At 40.8% G+C, this 23,004-nt stretch overlaps 1 protein-coding gene across 1 annotated transcript in view; it reads right to left on the reverse strand.

Annotated features, from left to right (window-relative positions):
• Positions 1-23,004, reverse strand: part of MCF2L2 (MCF.2 cell line derived transforming sequence-like 2) — a 280,804-nt gene that overhangs the window by 161,233 nt on the left and 96,567 nt on the right. Inside the window, exon 15 of the mRNA XM_036755690.1 lies at positions 4,898-4,986. Within this exon, the coding sequence (XP_036611585.1) occupies positions 4,898-4,986 (89 nt within the window). The remainder of the gene's footprint in view (positions 1-4,897; positions 4,987-23,004) is intronic.

A 23,004-nucleotide genomic window follows, 5' to 3' on the forward strand; every position in this document is an offset into this window, starting at 1 on the left:
TCAACTTTATTTAGCCCCAGAAAGCATGTACTACACAATCTACTGTGTTTCTGTTTGAACAACTGTGACGTAGAAACTAGAGAATCTTGGATGTTTTTAGAGTCAGAAGGGATATTCCCTTATAGAAGAGATCTAAGATTTGTTACCTAGCTGTTTACCGGTCCAGGTTTCCTAACTCCCGGACACACCTTGTTGCTTCACAATTTGACCTTTACATTGTGAAGCTATTTTTAAACTAATGAGTGACATTGTATGGTGTATTTCTTCAATGTGTTATATCTTAGATGATCTGGTATGCTAGGATTACCATTCAAGAAACATTTTAATTTCTGGTAGGGAAAATTCTTATCTACTAACATTTTCAGAACATTATAATAACAATAGCTAGCATTCAAAGAGCACATTTGGGTTTGCAAGGTGCTTTATAAATATCATCTCATTTAACACTCTCAACAATTCTGTAAAGAAAGTGCTATTATTATCCCTACTTTACAGATGATAAAATCGAAATTGAGAGGTAAAGGGACTTGCCCAGGACCACACAGATAGTAAATGTCTGAGGCAAAGTTTGAAGTCATTTGTACTGACTCCAACACTATCCAATGGGCCTTTTGGATTCAGTTGAAGGGCGGCACTTGAGGACCTAGAGGGCCACATGTGGCCTCGAGGCCTCAGGTTCCCCACCCCGGGCCCTAAGGTATACAAATAAAAATGTTATATTGATATTGCTTCAGAATATCATTTGAAGAAGTATGATGAATATTTTCATGCCAATATACCAAGTGTATAGCACTAAGGTAGATATAATTAAGAGCTGGTCCCTGTAACCTCATGAAGCTTACAGTATAATAGGAGAAATTGTATATAAATATGCAATAACAACAAAATCATCAAATTCAGAAAAGAATGAGAACATGAGAGGTACAAAGTGTTATGTGAGATCCAAGAAGAGAAAGGTGATTTTCAAAAGGGATGACCGCAAAGGCTTATCTAAAATAAAGAGGAAGTAGCATCTTGAATGATAGGTAAGATTTCAAAATGCAAAGATAGTGGGGGGGGAGGGAAGGGTCCTAGGTTTATAGGAAGTGTTGAACATGGATGAAGGAAAGTGATTCAGCCATACTGAATGGTGGGTAACACTATGAGATGAGGCTAAAAGGGTAGGAAATTGTCAGGTTTAAGGCCTTGAGTACCGAAATCATCATCCCTAACTGTAGATGATTGTCCTGGTCCCTTCTCTCTATATTCTCTTGATGACTTCAGTTCTCGTGGGTCATCATCTACTCAGATGACTACCAGATCTATCTATTCAGCCCGAGTCTCTTCTGAACTCCAGTCTTGCATCACCAAGTGTCTACTGGACATTTTAAAAAAGATTTATTTTCAGTTCCAAATTTTCTCTCCCTCCACCATCCACTGAGAAGGCAAGAAATATAATATCCATTATACATATGAAGTCATGTAAAACATTTCCACACAATCATGCTGTGAAAAATAAAGCAAGAAAAATAAAAAGGAGGGGAAAATATACTTCAATCTGTACTCAGTGCCCTTCAGTTTTCTGTCCAGGGGTAGAGAGCATTTTTCATCATGAGTCCTTTGGAGCTATTGTGGATCATTGTGCTGATCAGAGTTACTAAGTCTTTTATAATTCGTTATCAATACAATATTGCTATTACTGTGTACATTGTTCTGGTTCTGCTCGCTTCACTTTGAATTGGTTCATATAAGTCTCCCCAAGTTTTTCTGAAACCAGTCCCTTCATCAGTTCTTACAGCACAATCATATACCATAATTTTTGGCCAATTCCCCAAGCGATGGACACCCCTTCAGTTTAAAGAGCTGCTATAAATATTTTTAGACATATGGGCCTTTTTCCTTTTTCTTTGACCTATTTGTTGATTGATTGATACAGTATCCTCTAAGATCATAGATTTAGATATGGATTTGGATTTAGAACTGGAAGAGAACTTAGAAGTCATCTACTCCTACTCCTTCATTTTACAAAGAAAGAAATGGGTCCAGAGAGAGGTCACACACATAGTAACAGACAGAGCCAATGTTCAAGGCTACTCTAGTGTCTACAGTATCCAAGTACCCCCTCTTCACTGTACCATGATACTGTTTCACTACTCTGAGGTAGGGAGAACAAATATTCCCATTTTGTTGCAATTAGATCACCTCTTAGCAGCCAGGTGGTCTGACTATACTCTCACTTTCCTCTAATCTCTTTTGTGTACAATTGCTCGACTACCTTTTCATTTTAGTAGTTTTCAATTTGCTACTCGACACTAAAAACCCTTCAGTGTATCGTTATTTTCTATCCCAACAAGTCCAGCTTCCTCTGCCTGGGTTCGGGGGTCCCTGTAATTTGAGCCCACCCTACCTATCAGAGCCGTCTGCCACTTCTTTCCAATTTGACCTTTTCTCTCAAGATAGGTGGATTTCCCAGTAGCCAGTGTTGATTCCCTTTCCTGGAATGTCCTCCCTCTATCCTTCACCTTTGCTACCTTCAAGAACCAACTCCAATTCTACCTCCTCCATTAATCCTTTCCTGTGGACTCTAGCCTTCTTTGGCCTTTCCTCTCTGTATTCCTAAACCTAAGAGGGGAGACAACATGCAAACAACGCAAGCTATGTACAGGATAAAGAGGAAATAATTAACAGAAGGAAGACCATGGAAAGAGAGGTTGTGGAAGGCTTCTGGGAGAAGGTGGGATTTTAGTTGGGACATCAAGGAAGCCAGGGAGGTCAGTAGCCAGAGCAGAAGAGGAAACTGGAACAGCAAGGTTAAAGGACACCCAAGATCACCTAGCTATGAAGTGTCTGAGGCAGGTCTGGGGGCCCAGGGACTTGCTGAATCCAAGTTTAGCAAGAACTCTCCAAGTTCCTTTAATTTCCAAAGTTAAATACTGCAATTCTTTCTTTTAACAACTTCATCAAGATTTAAGTTACCTCGCTAAAAATTGTCCTTGTCCCCCTTTTCATTGTACCACCCTGCAACTTTGCCAAGACAGAGAGCTAGGAATCAGATCCATGATTTCACTGGGGTCAGGAAACATCTACCAGTGCAGGTTGGCTTTAAGTCCCTTTAAGTCTCTTTAGCTTGAGGGACTTAGAGAGTTGCTTCTTTATTTAACCTTGCTATATTATAAAAACCATCCCTTTATGTGTCTTAGAAAAATTAAAACAAATTGTCTCAAGAGAATGGTGCAAAACACTTTACCAAATAGGACTCATCAGGGATAATCCTAGTCAAAAGGAATGTATACTGAACATATTTTCAAGACTATAGGTATGGCCATCTCAGCCTACTAGAGATCCGCATGTGGTGGGAATCCACAACCAGATACTAAATGCAAATAAAACCCTCTGCTCTAAGGTGGCTATAAATGCTTGCTAAATAAAAGTAAATTGGAAACCTAGGAAGACTTTATGAACTGATATAAAGTGAAGTGAGCAGAATCAGAAGAGCTTTATATGCAGTAATAGCATTAGTGTATGATGATCAACTGTGAATGACTTAGCTCTTCTCAGCAATTCAATGATCTAATACAATTCTAAAGGATTTATGAATAAAAAAAAATGCTATCCACCTCCAGAGAAAGAACTGATGGAGTCTGAATGCAGATCTAAGCAAACTTTAAAACTTTATTTTTTTTTTGCCTGAGTTTTCTTTTGCAACATGGCTAGCATGGAAATATATTTTGCATGACTACACAGGTATAATCAATATCAAAATGCTTGCCTTCTTAAGGAGTGGGGAGGAGAGGGAGGGAATTGGAACTCAAATTAAAAGTTGTTTTTATATGTCATTGAGAAAAATTACAATAATATTTTTAAAAAGTCAATAGGCCTATCAATTGGAGAATGTCAGATCAAACTGTGTTACATGGATGGAGTATTACTGTGGTATAAGGAATTATGAATATGAAGAAGCAAGGAACTGATGCCAAGTGAGGTAAGCAGACTCAGAAACACACTATATACAATAACTACAACAATGTAAATGGAAAGGGAAAAAAATGAAATGGGTCACTGTGTAATTATAATGGCTAGGCCATGGCCCCAAAGAAGAGATGAAAAAATATTCTTCCTTCCCTTTTTTTGTAGAGGTAGATGACTATGGGTAATCATTTCATATACTATAAGACATGGTTGATTTCTTGATTAGTTTTGCTAAACCTACTTTTTTTCCACTTTTAAAAATTTTCACTGAGTATGACTTTATGGGGAGGGATATGTTTGGAAATTAGGATGATGGAACAACCAAAGATATCAATACATTTTAATGTCAATACATCGATTGTTTAATGTCAATACACTGATTGATGATGTGTTGAGTTCTTGGTACAACAAATGGGTGCAAATTAGTTTCCCTCCAAAAGGATGATTTATGTATACATATATGTGTACACATAATATGTACATACACACACATACATATGCATTTGACCAATGTCTTGCTCTTCCAGCACCAAGTGCTTCCTCAACTGCTGTACCTCGGGGAATTGTACATGGGCCAAGATGCCAACCAACTTGCATATTTCTGAGTTAAATTTTCAGAGTTGGGGGAATAACCCACAAATAATTCGAACCTATAATTTGTTTAAATGTGAACTATTTTGAACTTTGGGTTAATCATACTCCTTGGATTGTAGTGTCCAGTTTATAAATGGTAGTTTTTGTTTGTGGATTTGTGTGTATAAGAATACCATAACTTTGATAATAACAAATGCATCCTAAATATGGTGCACTCTTGTAGCTGTACCCCAGTTAAGTGTCATGAGAGAAAGATGAGCTACAATGAATTCCCTTCCATCTTCCAAGTGCCCCTGCCCTGCCCTCCCCCACCAAGGGAAAGCCCAGCTCCTTCCCAGGAATCCTTTAGGCTTACCTCCTCCTAGTGGAGAGGTTCTCTTCACTTTCACTCATCACCAGTATTCTGCTGGACCCACCTTGACTGGCTTCATGCATCACTTCGATCTAAGTTTAAAGAAATGTTGGTGAGATATTGTGTTCCTTAATTGAAATTTTTATAAAATTGAAAAAAAAAAAGCCCCTATCCCCAGAGGTTTTGACTGTCTTATTGTCACTTTTTAGCCTCCATTTTTTTTCTTTCTTGGCTCGCTCTTTCCCACTTTGGGTGGCTGGTGAATTTCAGAGACACAAACAAGTGATTTTCTAAAGCTTTTACTCCAGAGTTGCCTTAAAATATAGAAGGATAAGCATAAGGATAGACTCCCTTTACTTTGTGGAAGACACACTTTTCAGTTCTGTGCTTACTCCTCATTGTTCCAGGAGACAAGTGAAAATCAAAGCCACATAGAGACTCGGCAACATTTCCATTCATTAAATAATATTAATTAACGATATTTTCTAATTGTTAGTGCTGAACTTTAAGCTACACGTCCTCTGGTAAGATTTTCATTTTGTTGAGGTTAAATGAGTATTGTTTCTTTCCTGGAATTAAATCTGACAACTTCTTTGCAAACAATGCTGGCCCACCAGTACTTATCCTTCCTCTGCTTCCTGGTTTGGGGGCCAAGCTTAAGCTGAATGTTCAAAAAATGTTGTTTATCACAACATAAGGCAGGCAACAATCTATCCCCACCTTCCCTTTACATCCAGGTACTATTTGGAAAATGCCAGGTTTGTTTGGGTTTAAAATGGGTAAATAGGGCATAGAAGGGAGGTTCAGGTAAAACCTAAAATTTGCTGGGATTAATATACACTGAACCCTCAAAAGAGTATCCACTGTAGTCTGTGTATACACTTTAGAGAAACGTGCGCCTCTCTCGAGGTTCATTAAGAGAAATTCTGGAGTTCAACTATTTAGTTTCTGATACTTGAAAGATGGACATCTGTGTTGGTTCTGTGATTACCTCAGATTTTATAATGGGGATGATTACATTTGATTATCTGTTCAGTTTTAACCATGGGAAATTTCTAGAATCTGAATGATTTTTGTTAGTCCACAGGCAGCAACTATTATATTTTTTATTTTTATATTTTTTTTGCTGGGGGTGGGGGAGGGAAGGCAGGGCAATTGGGGTTAAGTAACTTGCCCAAGGTCACACAGTTAGTAAATGTATCAAGTGTCTTAAGGCCGGATTTGAACTCAGGTCCTCCTGACTCTAGGACTGGTGCTCTACTCACTATGCCACCTAGCTGCCCCAGCAGTAACTATTATAATGATATTTTTCTAGATGCTTAAAAATCCAAACCCACTTCATAACAACCTGGAAAAAACTACACGACATAATGCTGAGTGAGCGGAGCCAAGCCAGGAATACACTGTACACAACCACAGATATATGGATTCTGTGAGGACTAACCCTGACAGACTTTGCTCTTCTCAGCAACACAATATGCAGAGACAGCTCCAAAGGACTCATGATGGAGAGTGCTATCTACAGCCAGAGAAAGAACTATGAAGTATGAATGCAGATCGAGGCACACTTCATGCTCGCCTTTTTCTCCCCCCCCTTTTTTTTCTCTCTTGTGCATTTGTTGTTGGGTTGTGTTTTTTTTTTTTTTTGGTTCTGTCTCTTCTTTCTCATGATTCATTCCATTGGTCATAATTCTTCTCCACAACTTGACTAGTGTGTAAATTAATTCAATGCGAAGTTATACATGGAAGTTATATGGGATTCCATGCCATCTTGGGGAGGGAGGGGGGAGAGGGAGGGAAGAAAATCTGGAACTCAAAATTATGTAGAAACATGTGTTGCAAACTAAAAAGAAAAATAAAAAAAAATTAAAAAAAATCCAAACCCACCAAAAAAAAAAAAAAAAAGAAAATAGTGATGGCACACCCTATGGATGGGACCATAAGAAAAGGACTTATATTTTTATAATAAGTATGCAGCACTCATTAATGATAAAGCTATCTGTATTTCAGTCCATTTTTCAAATTAGAGACTCAGTACCAAAGAGCTCTAAAATTATATCTGCGATGACTATATTTTGTCTAACCTCTCCCTGATCCTTCCCCTAAATTTGTCACTAGTACCACTGACAGTGGGCCTCTTTGATTTATATAGAGCAATGAAAATGTGTAACTCAAACTAAGATTGAAAAAACACGTGTATACCAAATAACTAGTCATGGTGTTGGCTCCTGCCTCTCTAAAACTCAATTAAAGCCAAATCACAATGATTAATCTCTTAAAACATTTGGTTCTCTAAAGATAGAAGTTCTCAACCTGGGGTCCATTAATATATACACACATACACACACACGTGTGTGCATGCGTGTGTGTGTGTGTATTATTGATATCTGCCTTTCAATATAATTGGTTTCCTTAGGAGTCCTATATATTTTATTTTCTGCATTTAAAAACATGATTTTGAGAAGGGGTCCATAGGCTTTACTAGACCCCTGCCAAAAAAGGGTCTAAGATACAAAGAAGATTTAAGAACCTCTACTCTGAGAGGTCAAATCTTAAAGAAATAAAAAAGAGGGATGGAAAGAAGTAATTCTTTATTCTAATTTAGTAATATTTATTGTTTCTTCATGGAAAGATACATGCTGAAATAAACAGATTTTGGCATGTCATCAATTCTCATATGAAAAGTCACCTAAAAGACAGCATTGAAGAGATATGTATGATCAGAAAAAGGGGATGTTACAATTATGTAACAAGATGGACACAACAAATGGTCCAAGTGGTACAACATACCCTAGGGTGCCCCTACATTGGTCATATCCTTTGTACATAGGAGATTTATGGGAACATACAGCTAAGAATTTGCACCAGATGAGAATGCTGGGAGAGACTGCATTCTGCACAGGTGCAGGGAATGCCCACACCAATGAAATCAGATTAAGTATGTTTTTGTTGCATCTCGCACATGGTAAAATATTTCAGAATGACTGAAACTTCCTGCTTCTCATAATTACTGTGAAATAATTCTTTCTTCTTCTCACTTAATTATCAGATATTGAGTTGCTAAAGATATGTGAATAACAATAAATCCTTGTACACCAGGGATTCTTAACTTTTTTTGTGGACTTCTTGGGTAGCCTGGTGCAACATGTGGGCCTCTTCTCAAAATAAAAAAACAAATGAACAAACATGTGGACCTCTTAAATGTGTAAAATAAAATACATAGCACGACAAAAGAAATCAAAGGACCATCTTGGTAATATAAACATTTTACCAGTGTTGCTGTATTACGGCAAGACTACTGCCCCTGAAGAACTAAAGATGGGCATTGCACAGAGGTTAATGGAAAAGTATATGGAGAATGTAGGCAGAATATGACATACACCTGACAAGGAACTCCAGAGAAACACAAGAGTAAACGATGTCAGCAATGAAAGAAAGAAAAGACGGGTAAGTCCTTTGGCAAGAGTAAGAGATACCAGGTGGAGAGCCAGGTGTTCTGTGGGTACCCTCATGATGCTGAAGAAAAGCAAGGAAGACCTCTCACACATCAGGTGGACTCCCTGAGGTGACCCTTTTGGAAGGACCCAGCTGAGAGTGGTACAGGATAAGTAGCAGGGATGTGTTTTGATCTGTACCTCTGGAGGGAATTGGCTGAATCATTGGGATCACAGATCCACCTCAGGCTTTGAGTCATGTCCTCTCTGCTTCTGCTCATCATGACCACAGAAGTGAGATGCCCACATATCCCATGAAGTGATGCTTTTTGTTGCTGTGGGCACACAATGAAATCAACCCTGCCAAGGTTTTTATTTGTTTGAGAAGAGCCTGGGAATGATCCTCTAATTAGCTGCAACATCTTTATTCCTTCTGGCTTCACTGATGACAAGAATATCTCAACATAGATATGCTGATAACAATAGCTGATATCTCTATAGCACTTTGAGGTTTGCCAAGGGTTTATATGCATTAACTCATTTGATATATAAAATATGATTCACTTCCTTTGAGAGTATGCTAATTCATTCATTGCTCGGTAGATTAAGATCACACTTGAAGATAACTAAGAGTTCAATTAATCATGGCTGGTAGCCTTAAGAAGAGTGTCACTGAGATAATCCAAGTACTTATCATTTTTAGTACCTTTTGCTCCTCCTGCCACCCATTTTACTGATTTTGCCCATCTTCACTATGGACTGTGGAAGTAGAAATGCTTGCACAGGACTAAAGACTGGGCTTTTTTTTCCTTTTTCCAATTCTATTACTGGTTGGCCATGGCCAAAAGACTCATCTCTTAATAACTAGTCTCCTAGAGTGATAAGCACGTTTATGCTTGGCTCACCAGGTGCTCAGACACAACTTGTCTTCAGGTTCACACTAGAAGCCTTCCAGCTTTCCTAGGAGCTTCCAGAATTTCCATTCTGCTAGCAGAACCTCCAAAAATGCAGACTTACCCTATGCCCCAGTAAGGCACAAGAAGAGGTACAAATCCATTCTTTCTTTACCCCAAGTTTAACAAGTATTGAATCCTTCTTTAACAATGCAGTCCTTCAAAAGACAGCTATCATGCCAATTAATCAACCAACACTTATTAAACACCTACTATGTGCCAGATACTGTGCTGCCCCCCAACCTCAGTCTTCTCTTTTCTAGGCTAAATATTCCCAGTTGTTTCAGGCTTTTGATCATCCTGGCTATTCTCTGGATACCATTCAGCTTATCAGTGTCCTTCCTAAAATGATGTGTGTAGAACTGGCCATTAAATTCCCAGTGTGTTCTGACCCTGGGCCAGAAAGGAGAGGGAAACAAAAGGTATAAGGTATTGTTGTTGTTTATCCTTTTTGAAGAGGACCAGTGACATGGTTGCACAAAGGCATCAGCCTCACTTTCTCTTTTGGAGTCATCAAAGTCTAGTAGCAGGAGAAAAGCTCTAAGCACTCCATAGCACTGGCTTCAGCCATCTTCATGGCTATGTAGGTGTAAGAAGACTGCAAAGGTGGGAGAGACAGGTTATGAAAGGCTTTGAATGCCAAGCACAGGATTTGTATTTGATACTGGAGGTTATAGGAAGTTGCTGGAATTTATTGAGAAGAGGGGTGACATTGCTAGACCCTATGCTTTAGAAAGATAACTTTGACAGCTGAGTGGGCAATGGACTGAAGTAAGGAGTGACTTGGGCAGGCAGACCAACCACCACACTTTCGCCATAGTCCTGAAGTAATGAGGACCCGCACCAGACTCAGAGATTAGCATATTGTACCATACGCCACCAAAATTTTTTTTAAAGCCCCTCAATTATCAATCTGTGAACAAAATATGGAAAGTCAGACTGAGGAAGAAAGAATGAATACCAGATTGGATACATTTCATATCTATGTGAAAGGGGATACAAATTATTAACCAAACAAAAATCACAAAACTAAAGTAGCTAACCATAATGTTTTAAAATTGGAAAGGTTTTGTACAAACAAAATCAACACAACTAGGCTAAAGAGGAAAGCAGTTGCATGGGGGTGGTGCGGTGCAGGGGTTGGGGCTGGGGGAGTCTTCCATCAAATGTCTCTATTCAGTTACTGATATCTGAGCTCTATCAAGAGCAAACAAATCTGTAAGACCAAAAGTCCCCTCCCCAATAAATAAGGGGTCCAAGTCCATGGATAGTTGTTTTTTTAAGTGCCTTATGAAAGGCTGCTCCAAGTCCCTAACACAAAGAGAAATGCAAATCAGAACCATTTAGAGGTTTCTCCTCACAAGCAGCAAACTATCACAGATGATGGACCAGAGATGGATGTGGATAGCGAATGTTGCAGAGTTTTGGAAAGAGGGCCATGGTTGCAGAATCCTTCAAATCTGGAAGGTAGGGTAAGGAGGCAGAAGCTCTTGTCAATGGCCCTGATAAAGGTCTCTCTCCCACTCAAAAGCTAGCCAGAGGCCATGGATCAAAGGAGGCTGAAGCAGACCAGTATCTAGGCTAGCTCCTTTTCAGTGAAGGGTGGGTTGGCTGGCTTGAGTGGAAATCTGAGAAAGCTGGGGAAAGGACGCTGTGTTCACTCTCAATGGTGGCTTTGCATATGCTGGGTATCACCTGTGCCTGCCTCTTGTCCCAGGATATCATGAAGTGCTTGAAGTCCTAATTGTTGGACAGCAAGAACAGTGCCAGCTACATGCCAGAGAATCCCTTCTGAGCCCCAGCACATTATCTTGGTTGTGTCTGTACTAGAGGAGGCTGCAAGTCAGGCTAAAGGATGGAATCCTCTGGTGTTCTGGGCCAAAAGAGCAGGGCTCATCAGCTACGCATGCCATTCAGAAATTCCCCATGCCCTTCCTAAAGTGCCTTTTGTTCTCACATGCTCCTCTGCTCCGTTTCCACAACATATTAGTCTGGATCTTGCCAACACATCTGACCAAAGGTACCACCTCTTCATTTCTTGAACCTTGATGAGACTCTCCAAGGTACTTTATGAGGAATTCAGAGGAATTTGGCTGGGGCCAAGCACTATGATCTTGACCAGGCCAAGCAAGTTGTGAAGGCTGCCCAAGAGAGCCCCTAAGATTTCCTTCATAGGAAGTATTTTTGCCTAGTGGACAGAGTGCTGGGCTTAGAGTCAGGGCTCAGATCAGAGACCCTGCACAAGTCACTTAATATCTCTAAGCTACAAATTTCCTCATCTATAAATGGGAATAATAATACCTGTTGCCCCTACCTTGTAGGTTTGTCGTGAGGCAACAAAGATATAATGTAAAAGAAGCCCCATGTGAACTTCAAAATGTTACTTAAAGATCAGCCCTCACGCTCATCACCACAGAGATCCATTGTGTGCATTTGATCTAACAATCTAGGGATATAAAAATAACGCCTAGTTGGGGGAGGTGATACTGCTGTTTGTCCTTTGTTCTTGAGAGGACCTTGATGTAGGGAAGGTGATGCCATGGCATGCAAGTGAATTGGATTTAAGTGAGGGAGGGCTGTGCAAAGTCACCAGCCTCACTTTCTCCTCCAGAGCCATCTGGGTTTAGTGGGCAAATATTGATCAGGACAACTGGAGATGGCCCAGTAGGAAAGGTGACATGAAGGAAAAAGGACCCTGGATTTTGAGCCAGGAGACCTGGATTCTCATCCCAGCTCTGTGCCTGGGATTAATTTCTCTGGCCAAGGACACCATATAGCCCAATCCTTTTGCTTCTTAGATGAAGAGATTAAGTTTCTTTCTAGTTTAAATCCATGATCCCAGGATCATAGATTTATGTGATCTGCATTTGAGATTAAAGGCCTTTTGTTCAAGAGGCTGTGACTCTGTAGTGGAGAGAAAGTTAGCTCATTTAGAGAGAGGAAGAATTGGGTTCAAATCCTGCTCTCTGATACTATGGGCTGTGTGGCCTCTGGACAAATCACATAATCTCTTGATATTCCAGACACCTCTCAAAGACTATAAATTGCAGAGAAGTTGCCCACATTTATTGGCTCAGGGACTTCTCTGTCCTAATGAAACCGCAGGTCCAATGCCAATTCAAGGGAATCTCACAGTTCACAAGATTTAGAGCCAATGGAAACCTTAGTTCACCTAGCTTACCTCCATTTCATACAGAAGGAAAACTAGGACCCACACAGGCCGAGGGCCTTACCCAATTACCCAATTATCCAATTAAGTAGGAGAACTAAGACCAAGTCCAGGTATTGCTTCTCTTCATACCCCAGGCTCAGCTTTGCCAACTCTGAAATGTCAGCTTGTGGCATGGGGCATCCCCGGGTTTTCAAATGCCAGGCCAATGGAGTCTAAGGTCTGCTACATCTGTAAGCTGAAAAGGCTTCCAGCAAGGTCCAGCAAAGGACTGTGTGCTTGTTGTCTGAGAACCAAGGCAGGCAAGTGCAGCAAGGCTTGTGATTCCAGTCCTGGCTGCCAGTTGACAAATTCTTTTAGCCAAAGCAACTCATGAAAACTTGTTCTTGAGGGAGTGGAATGGGTGAGGTATTTTTAGAGGAAGTAACACACAGATGAAATCACGTATCTTTCAAAGTATCTAAAAGGTCTTTAGGGGATAATTTATCAAATCAGAACAATGGGCCCTATCTGCAGGCCTTATGGCACACTTACTATACAACGAGTATCAATACTGACAGTGATGTTAATAGCCACTATGTTGGTATTCATACTGCTAATCTAGAGGAGCTGCAAGATCTTTTCCTGCCTTCTGAATGATCAAAGAAAGATTAAATTAGCTTCATCCTTCTCTGTTTAATTTACATGGTTGTATTCCTTCTAAAATGAAATTTTTTTCAATAAACAGATATTTCCTTTCTCTCCCTCCCACCTCTTGTACCCATGGAATAAAAAAAAAAAAAAAAAAAAAAAGAAAAGAAAAAAAAAAAGCCCGTGGAGCCAAAATACATAGACAAGCAAAACAAATCCCTTCATTGGTTGTGGCCAAAAAAGACATGTCTCAACCCGTATCCTGAGCACATTAACTCAGTATTCTAATTCTTTGGAAAGTGGCAAGCTGTGTGTTGTAGATTAAAAAGAAAACTTCACAGATTCATAGCCATATAGCCCTTAATTATTTTTCAGGAGTGATAAGCTCTGCCAATAGAGGAAATTCTCTGTTATCTGGCTTGGCCAGGAATGCATCAAATATCTTGTGGTTAATAGAAAGTTTGACTAAATGCTTGTTGATTAATAAAAGCAGGAAGTTTTGTTTTCTTATCTTATTCTTAAAGGGCAAAGTTAGAGGAACTGGGATTGTTTTATCCTGTGATAGGACAGCAAAGAAGGTTGTGGACCACCCTACTCTACAAAATCTTTGTAATAGGCTAGATCCTCATCCGCTTAACCCTGTTGGATGTATTAGATGACCTAAAAGTCTTGCTGATCACTGTGAAAGATGAAAAGGATTTATGACAACCTGCTTATAAATCACTTTTCAAATGTGAAATGCCGTATAAATATGTGACAGCCTTTTTGTTATCCAATAAATCTGGAGAACAAAGGAAGAGCTGTGGCAGTGACCAAACATTCTGGGAATAATTTGCATTGTCATCCTCCTTATCTCCCCTATGAGTCTTTTCCAAACTCTCCATTTAATTCCAGTTGGGGACCTCAGAAATGCAGAGTAAGAATAAGACCACTGTGGACTAATAAGGGAACAGTATTACTTCATCCCTTCGATATTTTCCCCTGCTATTTAAATGCCATAAACATCAAGCTTGTCTTTAAATACCCCAGCACTATATTGTGGACTTTGTTGTGATATCCTTTATGAAGGACCCTAAGACAACAGCATGGCTCTCACAGTCTGAACTTGGCAGTGGGGTGATCCTGGTGCTATTTTGGAGGGCAGTGGTGTGGGGGTGAAGAGGCAAGAGGAGGGAGATCAGGTGAAACTCCCTCACTTCCCTGGAATGGTCACAGCTGGATTTCTTTTAATTCTTTCTGGGTTTCTATTGCCTCTCTGATGAAATCATTTTACCCTTAGATTGTTTTCAAAGACTGAAGCAGAAAGATCCTTTGAAGAATGGGCCACAAATATTGGACAAAGACCAATGACCCAGGAACAAAGTCGCCAAATTGTTTTGTTAATTATTTTAGGAATCTTATTGTTTAATTATTGAGTGGCATGCATTAAAAACCAGGTTGGGTTTTTTTTTTTGTTTGTTTGTTAAACTATTCTCTGTGACACAATCCATTTCTGAAGGCACACAAAACCAGTGTTAACTGAATCACAAGTTCGATGATATGGTGGGGTCTAAGTTGTTAGAAGACTGGCCTCCTTGTGGTTCCTTATATGAGACACTCACTTTCTAATTCTGGACATTTTCGTTGGTCATCCCCTCCCTAGATCTGGAATTCTCTCCCTCCTCATCTCTATTGCTTGGATTTCTTGAAGTCCCAGCTTCCACCTTCTGCGAGAAGCCTTTCTCCATCTCCCTTAATGCTAGTGCTTTTTCTGTTGATTAGCTCCAATTTATCCTGTATATAGCTTACTGATCTGCAGCCGTTTGCCTCTTCTCTCCCATTAGACTATGAGCTCATTTGAAAAGACTGTTTTTCTTTGCCCCCCCCCCCCCCCCCCCCCCCCCCCCCCCCCCCCGCCCCAGCACTTAGCACAGTGCCTGGCACATTGTAAGTGATCAATCAATGCTTGATGTCTAACTGAGGAGGCAAAGGAAGACAAAAATAGTCTCTGCCCTCAAGAACACTCTAATGGGGAAGACAACATGCAAACAACTATATGCAAATTGGAGATAATTTCAGAGAGAAGGCACTAGCATTAAGGGAGATGAGGAGATGCTTCTTGCAGAAGGTAGGATTTTAGGGGGCTTGAAGGAAGCTAGGAGGTAGAGATGAGGAGGGAGAGCATCCCAGGTTTAGGGAACAGCCATTGAAAATGGACAGTCAGAAGGTGGAGTGGGGGTGGGGGTGGGAGAGGTAGAAAATGATATGGGGGGAGGGACTGGAAGCATGAACTTGGGCTGGGCAAAGTAAAAAATGGTGGGGTGAAGAAACTAGACAAAATTGGGGTCCTTTCACCAATCAGAACAGACAGGCTGAGGATGGCAATTCAAGTAGATGTATTGGCTGGTTTTGCCAAACTGTCTTCCTACTTTTTTTATTCTTTGTTATAAGGGATAGCTCTCAGGAAGGGAGAGGGGACATGGGATATATTGGGAACTGAAGAGATCTAAAAACAAAAGAAAGTAATAAGCCAACTTTTAATTAGACTAAAGAAAAAAATCTAACGTGTTTTATTATTTTGGAAAAGGTGAAAGGTGTCCTTCTTATATAGAGTGCCTGGTCTTCACCTCTCGGTTTTGATTTTTTTTTTTTGAGTTTTGATTAAAGGGGCCATCCCTTGATTAACTTCTTAAAGAGGACTATTCACTGAATGGGCATTATCTCACTCAAAGGGAGAACCTGGAAAGACCTTAGCCTGAAAAGGCCAGGGTCTCCCAATGCATCCTGGGCCATCTCCAGTCATCCTGGTGAATATCAGGCCACTGGACCCAGATGGCTCTGGAGGAAAAAGTGAGGCTGGTGACCTTGCACAGCTCTCCCTCACTCAAATCAAAGTCAACTGCAAGTCATGTCATCATTTCCCTAATGTCATGGTCCTCTTCGAGAATGAAGGACAAACACAACAACAGCCTGTAAGCTGAAGAGCTCCTCTGATGTTCTGAAATTAAATTTCAATTCAATAAACATTTATTAAGTCCCCACTAGGTGCCAGGCACTGTGCTAAGTGCTGGGGATACCAAAAAAAAAAAGGCAAAAGATATTCCTTGCCCTCAAGAAGCTCACAATCTGGTGGGAGACAACATGCAAAGAAATATATAAAAAGAAAACTATGAGGGAGGATTAAATAGGAAATGATTAAGAGAGGGATGGCATTGTGCTTAAGGATTGGGAAGGCTTTCTGTAGAAGGTGGGATTTTAGTTGAGACTTAAAAGAAGCCAGGGAAGCTAGTAGTCAGATTGGAGGGTGGAGAGGCTTTTAGGGTTAAGGGACAGGCAAAGAAAATGCCTGGAACTGAAAGATGGAGTATCTTGTTCATGTAACAGCCAGGAGACCAGTGTCAGTGGTTCCAAGAGTGTGTGTTGAGGAGTCAGGTTTAAGATGACTGGAAACTTAGTAGGGGGCTAGGTCATGAAGGGCTTTGAATGCCAAACAGAGCATTTTGTATTTGCTCCTAGTGGCAACAGAGACCAGCTCAGGCAGATGGGCTGGCATGATCAGATCAGTGTTTTAGTAAAATCACTTTAGTATGTTGGATTGGAATGGGAAGAGAAGTGAGTTAAATATTTGTACAGGTAAATAGTTTTATGTCCAGGAATATGACTCACACTACAACAGAATTTTGTAAATCCCTTCTAACCTGCGTGTTGGAAAAAAAACCAACTCTGGATTATAAGAGAACATCTGGCCTCATTTTAAACTGGCTCATCTCCAAGATCATTGCCATATGAGCAGCCGGACTCTCTGGTGAGTCAAGTCTTCAGTCTATAGCTGGTGCTTAGAAGAGCAGGAAGTAAGAAATCAAATGGCTTTTTGCCCAAGGCAATGAATCCCCTCCTACTTCAGGCTTTTCTGGAATGGGTCAATAAACTACACCCATGGCCCCCTGACCCCCAATGCCCCTGGATTCCCAGCCACCAGGAGTAATTAACAGCTCTCCATAAGCCCCCTTGTGAGGAGGGGTTGGATATCAGATTTTTTTTTTGTTGTTGTTGTTTAAATGGCATTTATTAAGGGAGTGATCAGGGCAGCCGGTGTGCGTCAGATGGACTCTTTATTGGCTGCCCCGTTACTCTTTCAGTTACGTGCTAGGATGTCTGTGATCTATGTCATCAGGGAGCTGCACACCCATGCTCTGTAGAAGGTTAGAAGCGGGGCCTGCCAGAGGATATCAGATTTTTAAGAGTCACAGGGCCTCAGAATTAGAGCTAGATAGAACTTAGAGGCACATGTCTGTTCCATGCTGTTTGTTTTACAGCAGAAGAAACTGAAGGCCAGAAAAGTGGTGAAGCACCTTGTTCAAATAAGGAGCAGAGCAAAGATTCGAACCCAGAGCCTTTGATTCAAAATCCTGTGTGGTATGGAGTAATGGTGTGTGTGTGTGTGTGTGTGTGTGTGTGTGTGTGTGTGAGAGAGAGAGAGAGAGAGAGAGAGAGAGAGAGAGAGAGAGAGAGAGAGAGAGAGAGAGAGAGAGAGAGAGAGAGAGAGAGAGAGAGAGAGAGAAAGGGAAGATGGAAGATGGAAGATTTGTTGTTGTGGTCATTCAGTCATATGTGATTTTCCATGACCACAAAGATACTGGAGTTGTTTGCCATTTCCTTCTCCGGCTCATTTTAGAGATGAGGAACTGAGGCAAACGAGGTTAAGTGACTTGCCCAGTGTCACACAGGTAGTGTTTGCAGTCCATAGGTTACATCAGGAAAATGAGTCATCCTGATTCCAAGCCCAGAGCTCTATCCCACTGTGACCCTGGCTGCCCTGACACAATGATTATAAGCATTTATTCCCCTTTTGTATATATGCATTATAAACTGAGAGGCAGCCCAGCATAACAGTAAGAGGGCTAGCTTTGGCTTCAGGAAGAACCGGGTTCAAACCTTGTCTCTGACACATACTCTGTGACCGAATATAAATTGTCCCAAGTTACAACACTCCAAGACTATAAATTGCAGGGGAGCTTCCAGTGTACATTATGGGAGGAAATTCCTTATACAGATGAAGTCACAGATCTAGACCTCTACCTCCCCCCCCCCCAAAAAAGATCAATTCATCTTGGCTAAGGCATCACAGCATTCTATATGCTGGATAAGGAGCCTTTTAGTCAGCCTATGAGTCGTCAGAGAAGCATCTGACATCTGATTTGAGGTCAGAATCGCCAGCTTCCAGTCTTTACCTGTTAGCTGTGTGACCTTGGGCAAATCGCTTGACCTCAGTTTCCTCACTTGTCGGCAGAATCACAGTTTTTGAGCTAGAAGGGGCTTTGGAGGCTATCTCATGCAACCCCTTCATTTTACTGTTGAGAAAAGCTGAGGAACATCTGAGTGACTTGCCTAGTGTCACACAGGCAGGATGTAGCATGGAATGATTTGAAGCCATGTCCTCTGACTCCTGAACCAGTACTCTTTCTTCTGTACCAAGTTGTTTGCTTTCCATCACTAAGATTCCATGACCTTGACCAATTAGAACCACTAAAGTCTCGGGGAGTGTTTTGATGATGTGTGTGGGCTTTTCCCCCTTGGGATTCTGAGAAAGGAAGCTGATTGAAATGATGTTCCCAAGACTTTTATCACTGAATCCCAGAATCTCAGAGTTGGAAGAGAAGTCATTAATCACCAAGTCCCACCCATAATTCCTCAAAGAAGCCCTACCATAACATACTCAATCTGATGGTTTCATTTTGTTAAGATTTGGGCTTCAGAAATGTAAAAAACCATGAGGACCAAGTGCCTGAGTCAAAGTCATGATCCATCCAGAACAGTCTCCTGCCTCTGAGAGAGGATCTCAGATGTATTTGGGGTGCTGAGGGGTCCATTGCCCAATACCCAATATGGAAGATATTGAGCATCCTTCCGGATATCAGCTTCAAAAGGTTAGGGACCTACCCCAAAAGAGCCTTTTTCCCCTTACTGACTCATGACTCTGTCAAACATTAAGCCTTTTTTGGAAACTCTTTCCAGCCTCTGGAGTGAGCAGTTCTCAAAACAGCTCACTAGTACTTGGTGATCCACCTCACCACCAAGCTTCCCTAGATCACTTTACTAGATTGTTTCTTCCAAGTTGGCATCAAATCATTAACAAACCATTTTATTTCCTTTTTTCTTTCTGCTCCCTCACTCTCCTCCATTCTATTCTGGGAAGCTACTGTTAGGTGTGGGGAGAGAGAAAGAGAGAGAGAGAGAGAGAGAGAGCAGTTGCCACAAATATAGATTAACTGGTGAATGCCAGGGTGAAAGTTACTGACTCACAGGCCTTAGGGGGAGCATCCTTGGCCTTTCCAGTCTCCTTGATAGATTCTCTCCCTCTGAGTATGAGAATTCAATTACATTCAATTTAGCAAATATTCATTAGTATTAATGCCCTGTTGTATATGTGCAGGATATCATGCTCGCTGTTGGGGATATAAATACAAAAGAAAGAAACCATTCCTATTCTCAAGACTCTTGCATTCTAGAGCACTGGCCCTGGAGTCAGGAGGACCTGAGTTCAAATCTGACCTCAGATACTTACTAGCTTTGTGACCCTGGGCAAGTCACTTAACCTTGATTGCCTCAAAAAAAAAAAGAATCTTATATTCTCCTTGTGAGTGAGAAGATGGTGAGCTTAGAAATTATAAAGCACTTATGAAATGGGGGTCAGGGTTCAAAACAGCTCACTTTAGGAAGTAGCAAATCAACATGATGCACAGCTGCCCGGTTGCTCTATCAGGCAACAATAGTAAGAAGTGTACCAAAGCAGGGCTTCTTAACCTGCAGTCTGTGAACTTAAAACAAAATTGATAACTGTGTTTCAATATAATTGATTTTCTTGGTAGTCCTACGTATTTTATTGGAATTGATTGTAAGATATAGGAGATACTGGCACAGGACTGCCCAGCATGGTATGGCTGCATCAAAGGCTCTATAGGCAAAGCAGAATTTCAGTAGCTCAAAATAAAAGTGAAATGCCATCTCCACCCCAAATGTTTATAGGGACTATCCGTGCCCAACCTGCGATAGAGCCTTCCAAGCTCACACTGGTCTTATCATCCACAGTCGGACACACAGTATCTTAACCCCAATATAGTGATGTCTTTTGGTCCTCTTCAAGAATGAAGGACAACAACCAACCAACCAACCATTATATTTTATTCATTTAAAAATATTATTCTTAGAAGATGTCCATAGGTTTCACTAGGCTGTCAAAGGTGTCCATCCACAAAAACCAAAAACAAAATGTTAAGGAGCCCATCACAATAGGAATAGCAGCGGCCTTGGAAATGAGTTAAACACCTCACCAAAAATCTTACAGACATGTGCATATTGCTCCATGTTGACCATCCACCTCAATGGTTAATGTAGCATGATTCTGACAATTATAAAAAACACATTTCAAGTGCTGTTACTAATAAAACACTTACTGCGGAAGTATGAGAAATGAAGAACTTCAGAGACCCAGACCTAAGTTATTAGTTTGTTTGAGATTATAGGATCAAAGATGGAGGGCTAGGAGGGAACCTACCCACCCACATCTAATCTACCCCACTTAGTGAGTTATCAGAAAATTTGTATAGATCAGTAATATGACTTTAGCCCAAAAATTAATCGATGTTTGCTTTGTGTTCCATGGATAACCAATGGGAGTGGGGCCAGAGGCCAAAAAAAAAAAGCATCTGGGCTCTCTATGGAGTATTTTGATGCCAAAGAGTAGTAGAATTGATAATTGTGTTTCAATATAATTGATTTTCTTAGTAGTCCTATATATTTTATTGGAATTGATTATAAGATATAGGAGACACCATCATAGAACTGCCCAGCACGGTGTGGCTGCATCAAAGAAGGCACTGTGCTCTATGAGCAAAGCAGAATTGCAGTAGCTCCAAAGGAAAGTGAAACACATATTTAGAGATATTTCCAAGCCAAATGTTCATAGGGACTATTTGTGTCCCACCTGTGGTAGAGCCTGTTTGCTTACCACATGGTTCCTTTCAGGCACTACTAGGTCTGTATGAGTTATTGTTCGTTCCAGGACTTTTAAAGAGATATTAAAAATATTTCAAATAGTTTTAGAAGATTCTATGTAACTGAGTTTCAGAGTGATTTTCTCCAAGGCAGAGGGAAAAAAGGTTCTGAAACCTAATTGTGAATACTGGGAATTATAATCCCACACAGACAGAATTCTTTCTACCTTGGAAGGGAGAGAAATTATTGTGAAGTCTAAGCCATGGGTAGATTTCCTGCTGGGGCAGGAATTTCTGAAGGAGACAGCAGCAGAAGAGTTATTATTAGCAGCAGTATAATGCTGGGCATTTTGAATGGAGACTAATAATGGAGGGGTGGATGCAGTGACAACTTTTCCCTGCTCCCATTCCACCTGTTGAAAGAATTCTGATGGAAGCAGTTGGAACTGACTGAATCTGCTGGCGGTGACTTTCCTTTGAGAACTATGAAAAAATCTTCCAAAGGTTTAACTAACCCAACTCCCTCCTCTGTGCCTATTGCTGGCAGGTGCTCAGTTATACGGTCTCCAATATTTCTTAAAACTGTTTCAATTTCCAGATTGGGTGCTCAGCCATAACTATTCTGTGATACAAGCCCATATAGTAATTATGTCCTTGAGGGAGTTCAATAGAGGAAGCCAGATGTTAGTTGGGAATATACACAATTCAACTAGAACTGTTGTGCTTGGTCCAAAATAATTGCAGGGGTGGGAAACCTGTGGCCTCAAGGTCACAAGTGGTCCTCTAGGTCCTCAAGCGTAGCCACTTGTGGCCTCGAGGCCACAGATTCCCTACTCCTGAGTTAGGGTCATCCTAGCTTGGGAGTTCTGACTTCTGATTGTAAAAGTCTCTTCCAGTTTTGATGCTTATTGCAATCGTAAGTTCCTAAAGAGCAAGTCATCCATGTGAATCAGGACCATTGCCCTCCTGGTGTTAAGTAATCATTGTTGAACCTCATGTAGGTGTCTAGATTGGATTAAGGGAATGCCATACCTCCTGGGCCATCAGGAGGCTAGGAGAAGGAAGGTTTGTTCTGGAAAGAATCTGCCCTCCCAAAACCCCATGGTGGGAGGGAAAGGCAGAAGAGCAAAAGTGACTCAGTTGTTTTTGCTTCTTTTCACCCTACACCTTCGAACCTTGCCAGATAGACATACCTTCTTATTACATGTTAAGTCAGCTTTAGAAGTGGAATTCATACCAATGTGTAACTTATTATAAACACAAATCTTATTTGAATATTGTAGGAGATCATTTTTCTTCCCCTCTACCCCCCATATCTCTATCATGGTCCACAGATGATCCCATAACACAATGAATGGAATCAAATTAAGGGACAAGATAAATATTTATTTGTCTGATTGAGTCTTTTAGGGCTAGGAAGCCTGACTGGAAACCACAGAAGGGAAATTAGATTACCACTGACTGTCCCTTTCAACTGTTTGTAAATCATTCAGTATAATCCAATGTAGGTTGAAATTGGGGCCATAAAAAATATCCCTAATTCCAAACTTGCCATTTGTGATCCGAGTCTGCTCTAGGTCAGGGACCTCAGAATGACTGCTGGCAGCAAACAATCAGTCGTCTTTTTCTTTAACACTGAGCAATAGGGCTCCATAGTCTGAAAGAAGTCCTTTATCCCTATGTATGGAATTAGGGGTTGGAGTCCAACCATTGTACCCTCGGGGTCAGAGAGTAGGGAAGGTTGGCAACAACAATACTAACAACTGACATTTTTACAGTACTTCCAGGATTGCAGGGCAGCCCTTTCCATACTTCATGCCCTCCATTGAACCAAAGCTACTCCTTTCTCCCATCCTTTTGATTGCAGTAGGCAGATTAGGTGTCTTAAGGAGCCAGAGCAGATTTGGGGAGTGATACTTGAAAGCTTGCCATGTGGGCAGGTGTATGGCTT

Source organism: Trichosurus vulpecula, chromosome 4, assembly GCF_011100635.1.
Source record: "Trichosurus vulpecula isolate mTriVul1 chromosome 4, mTriVul1.pri, whole genome shotgun sequence".
Taxonomy (NCBI): Eukaryota; Metazoa; Chordata; class Mammalia; order Diprotodontia; family Phalangeridae; genus Trichosurus; species Trichosurus vulpecula.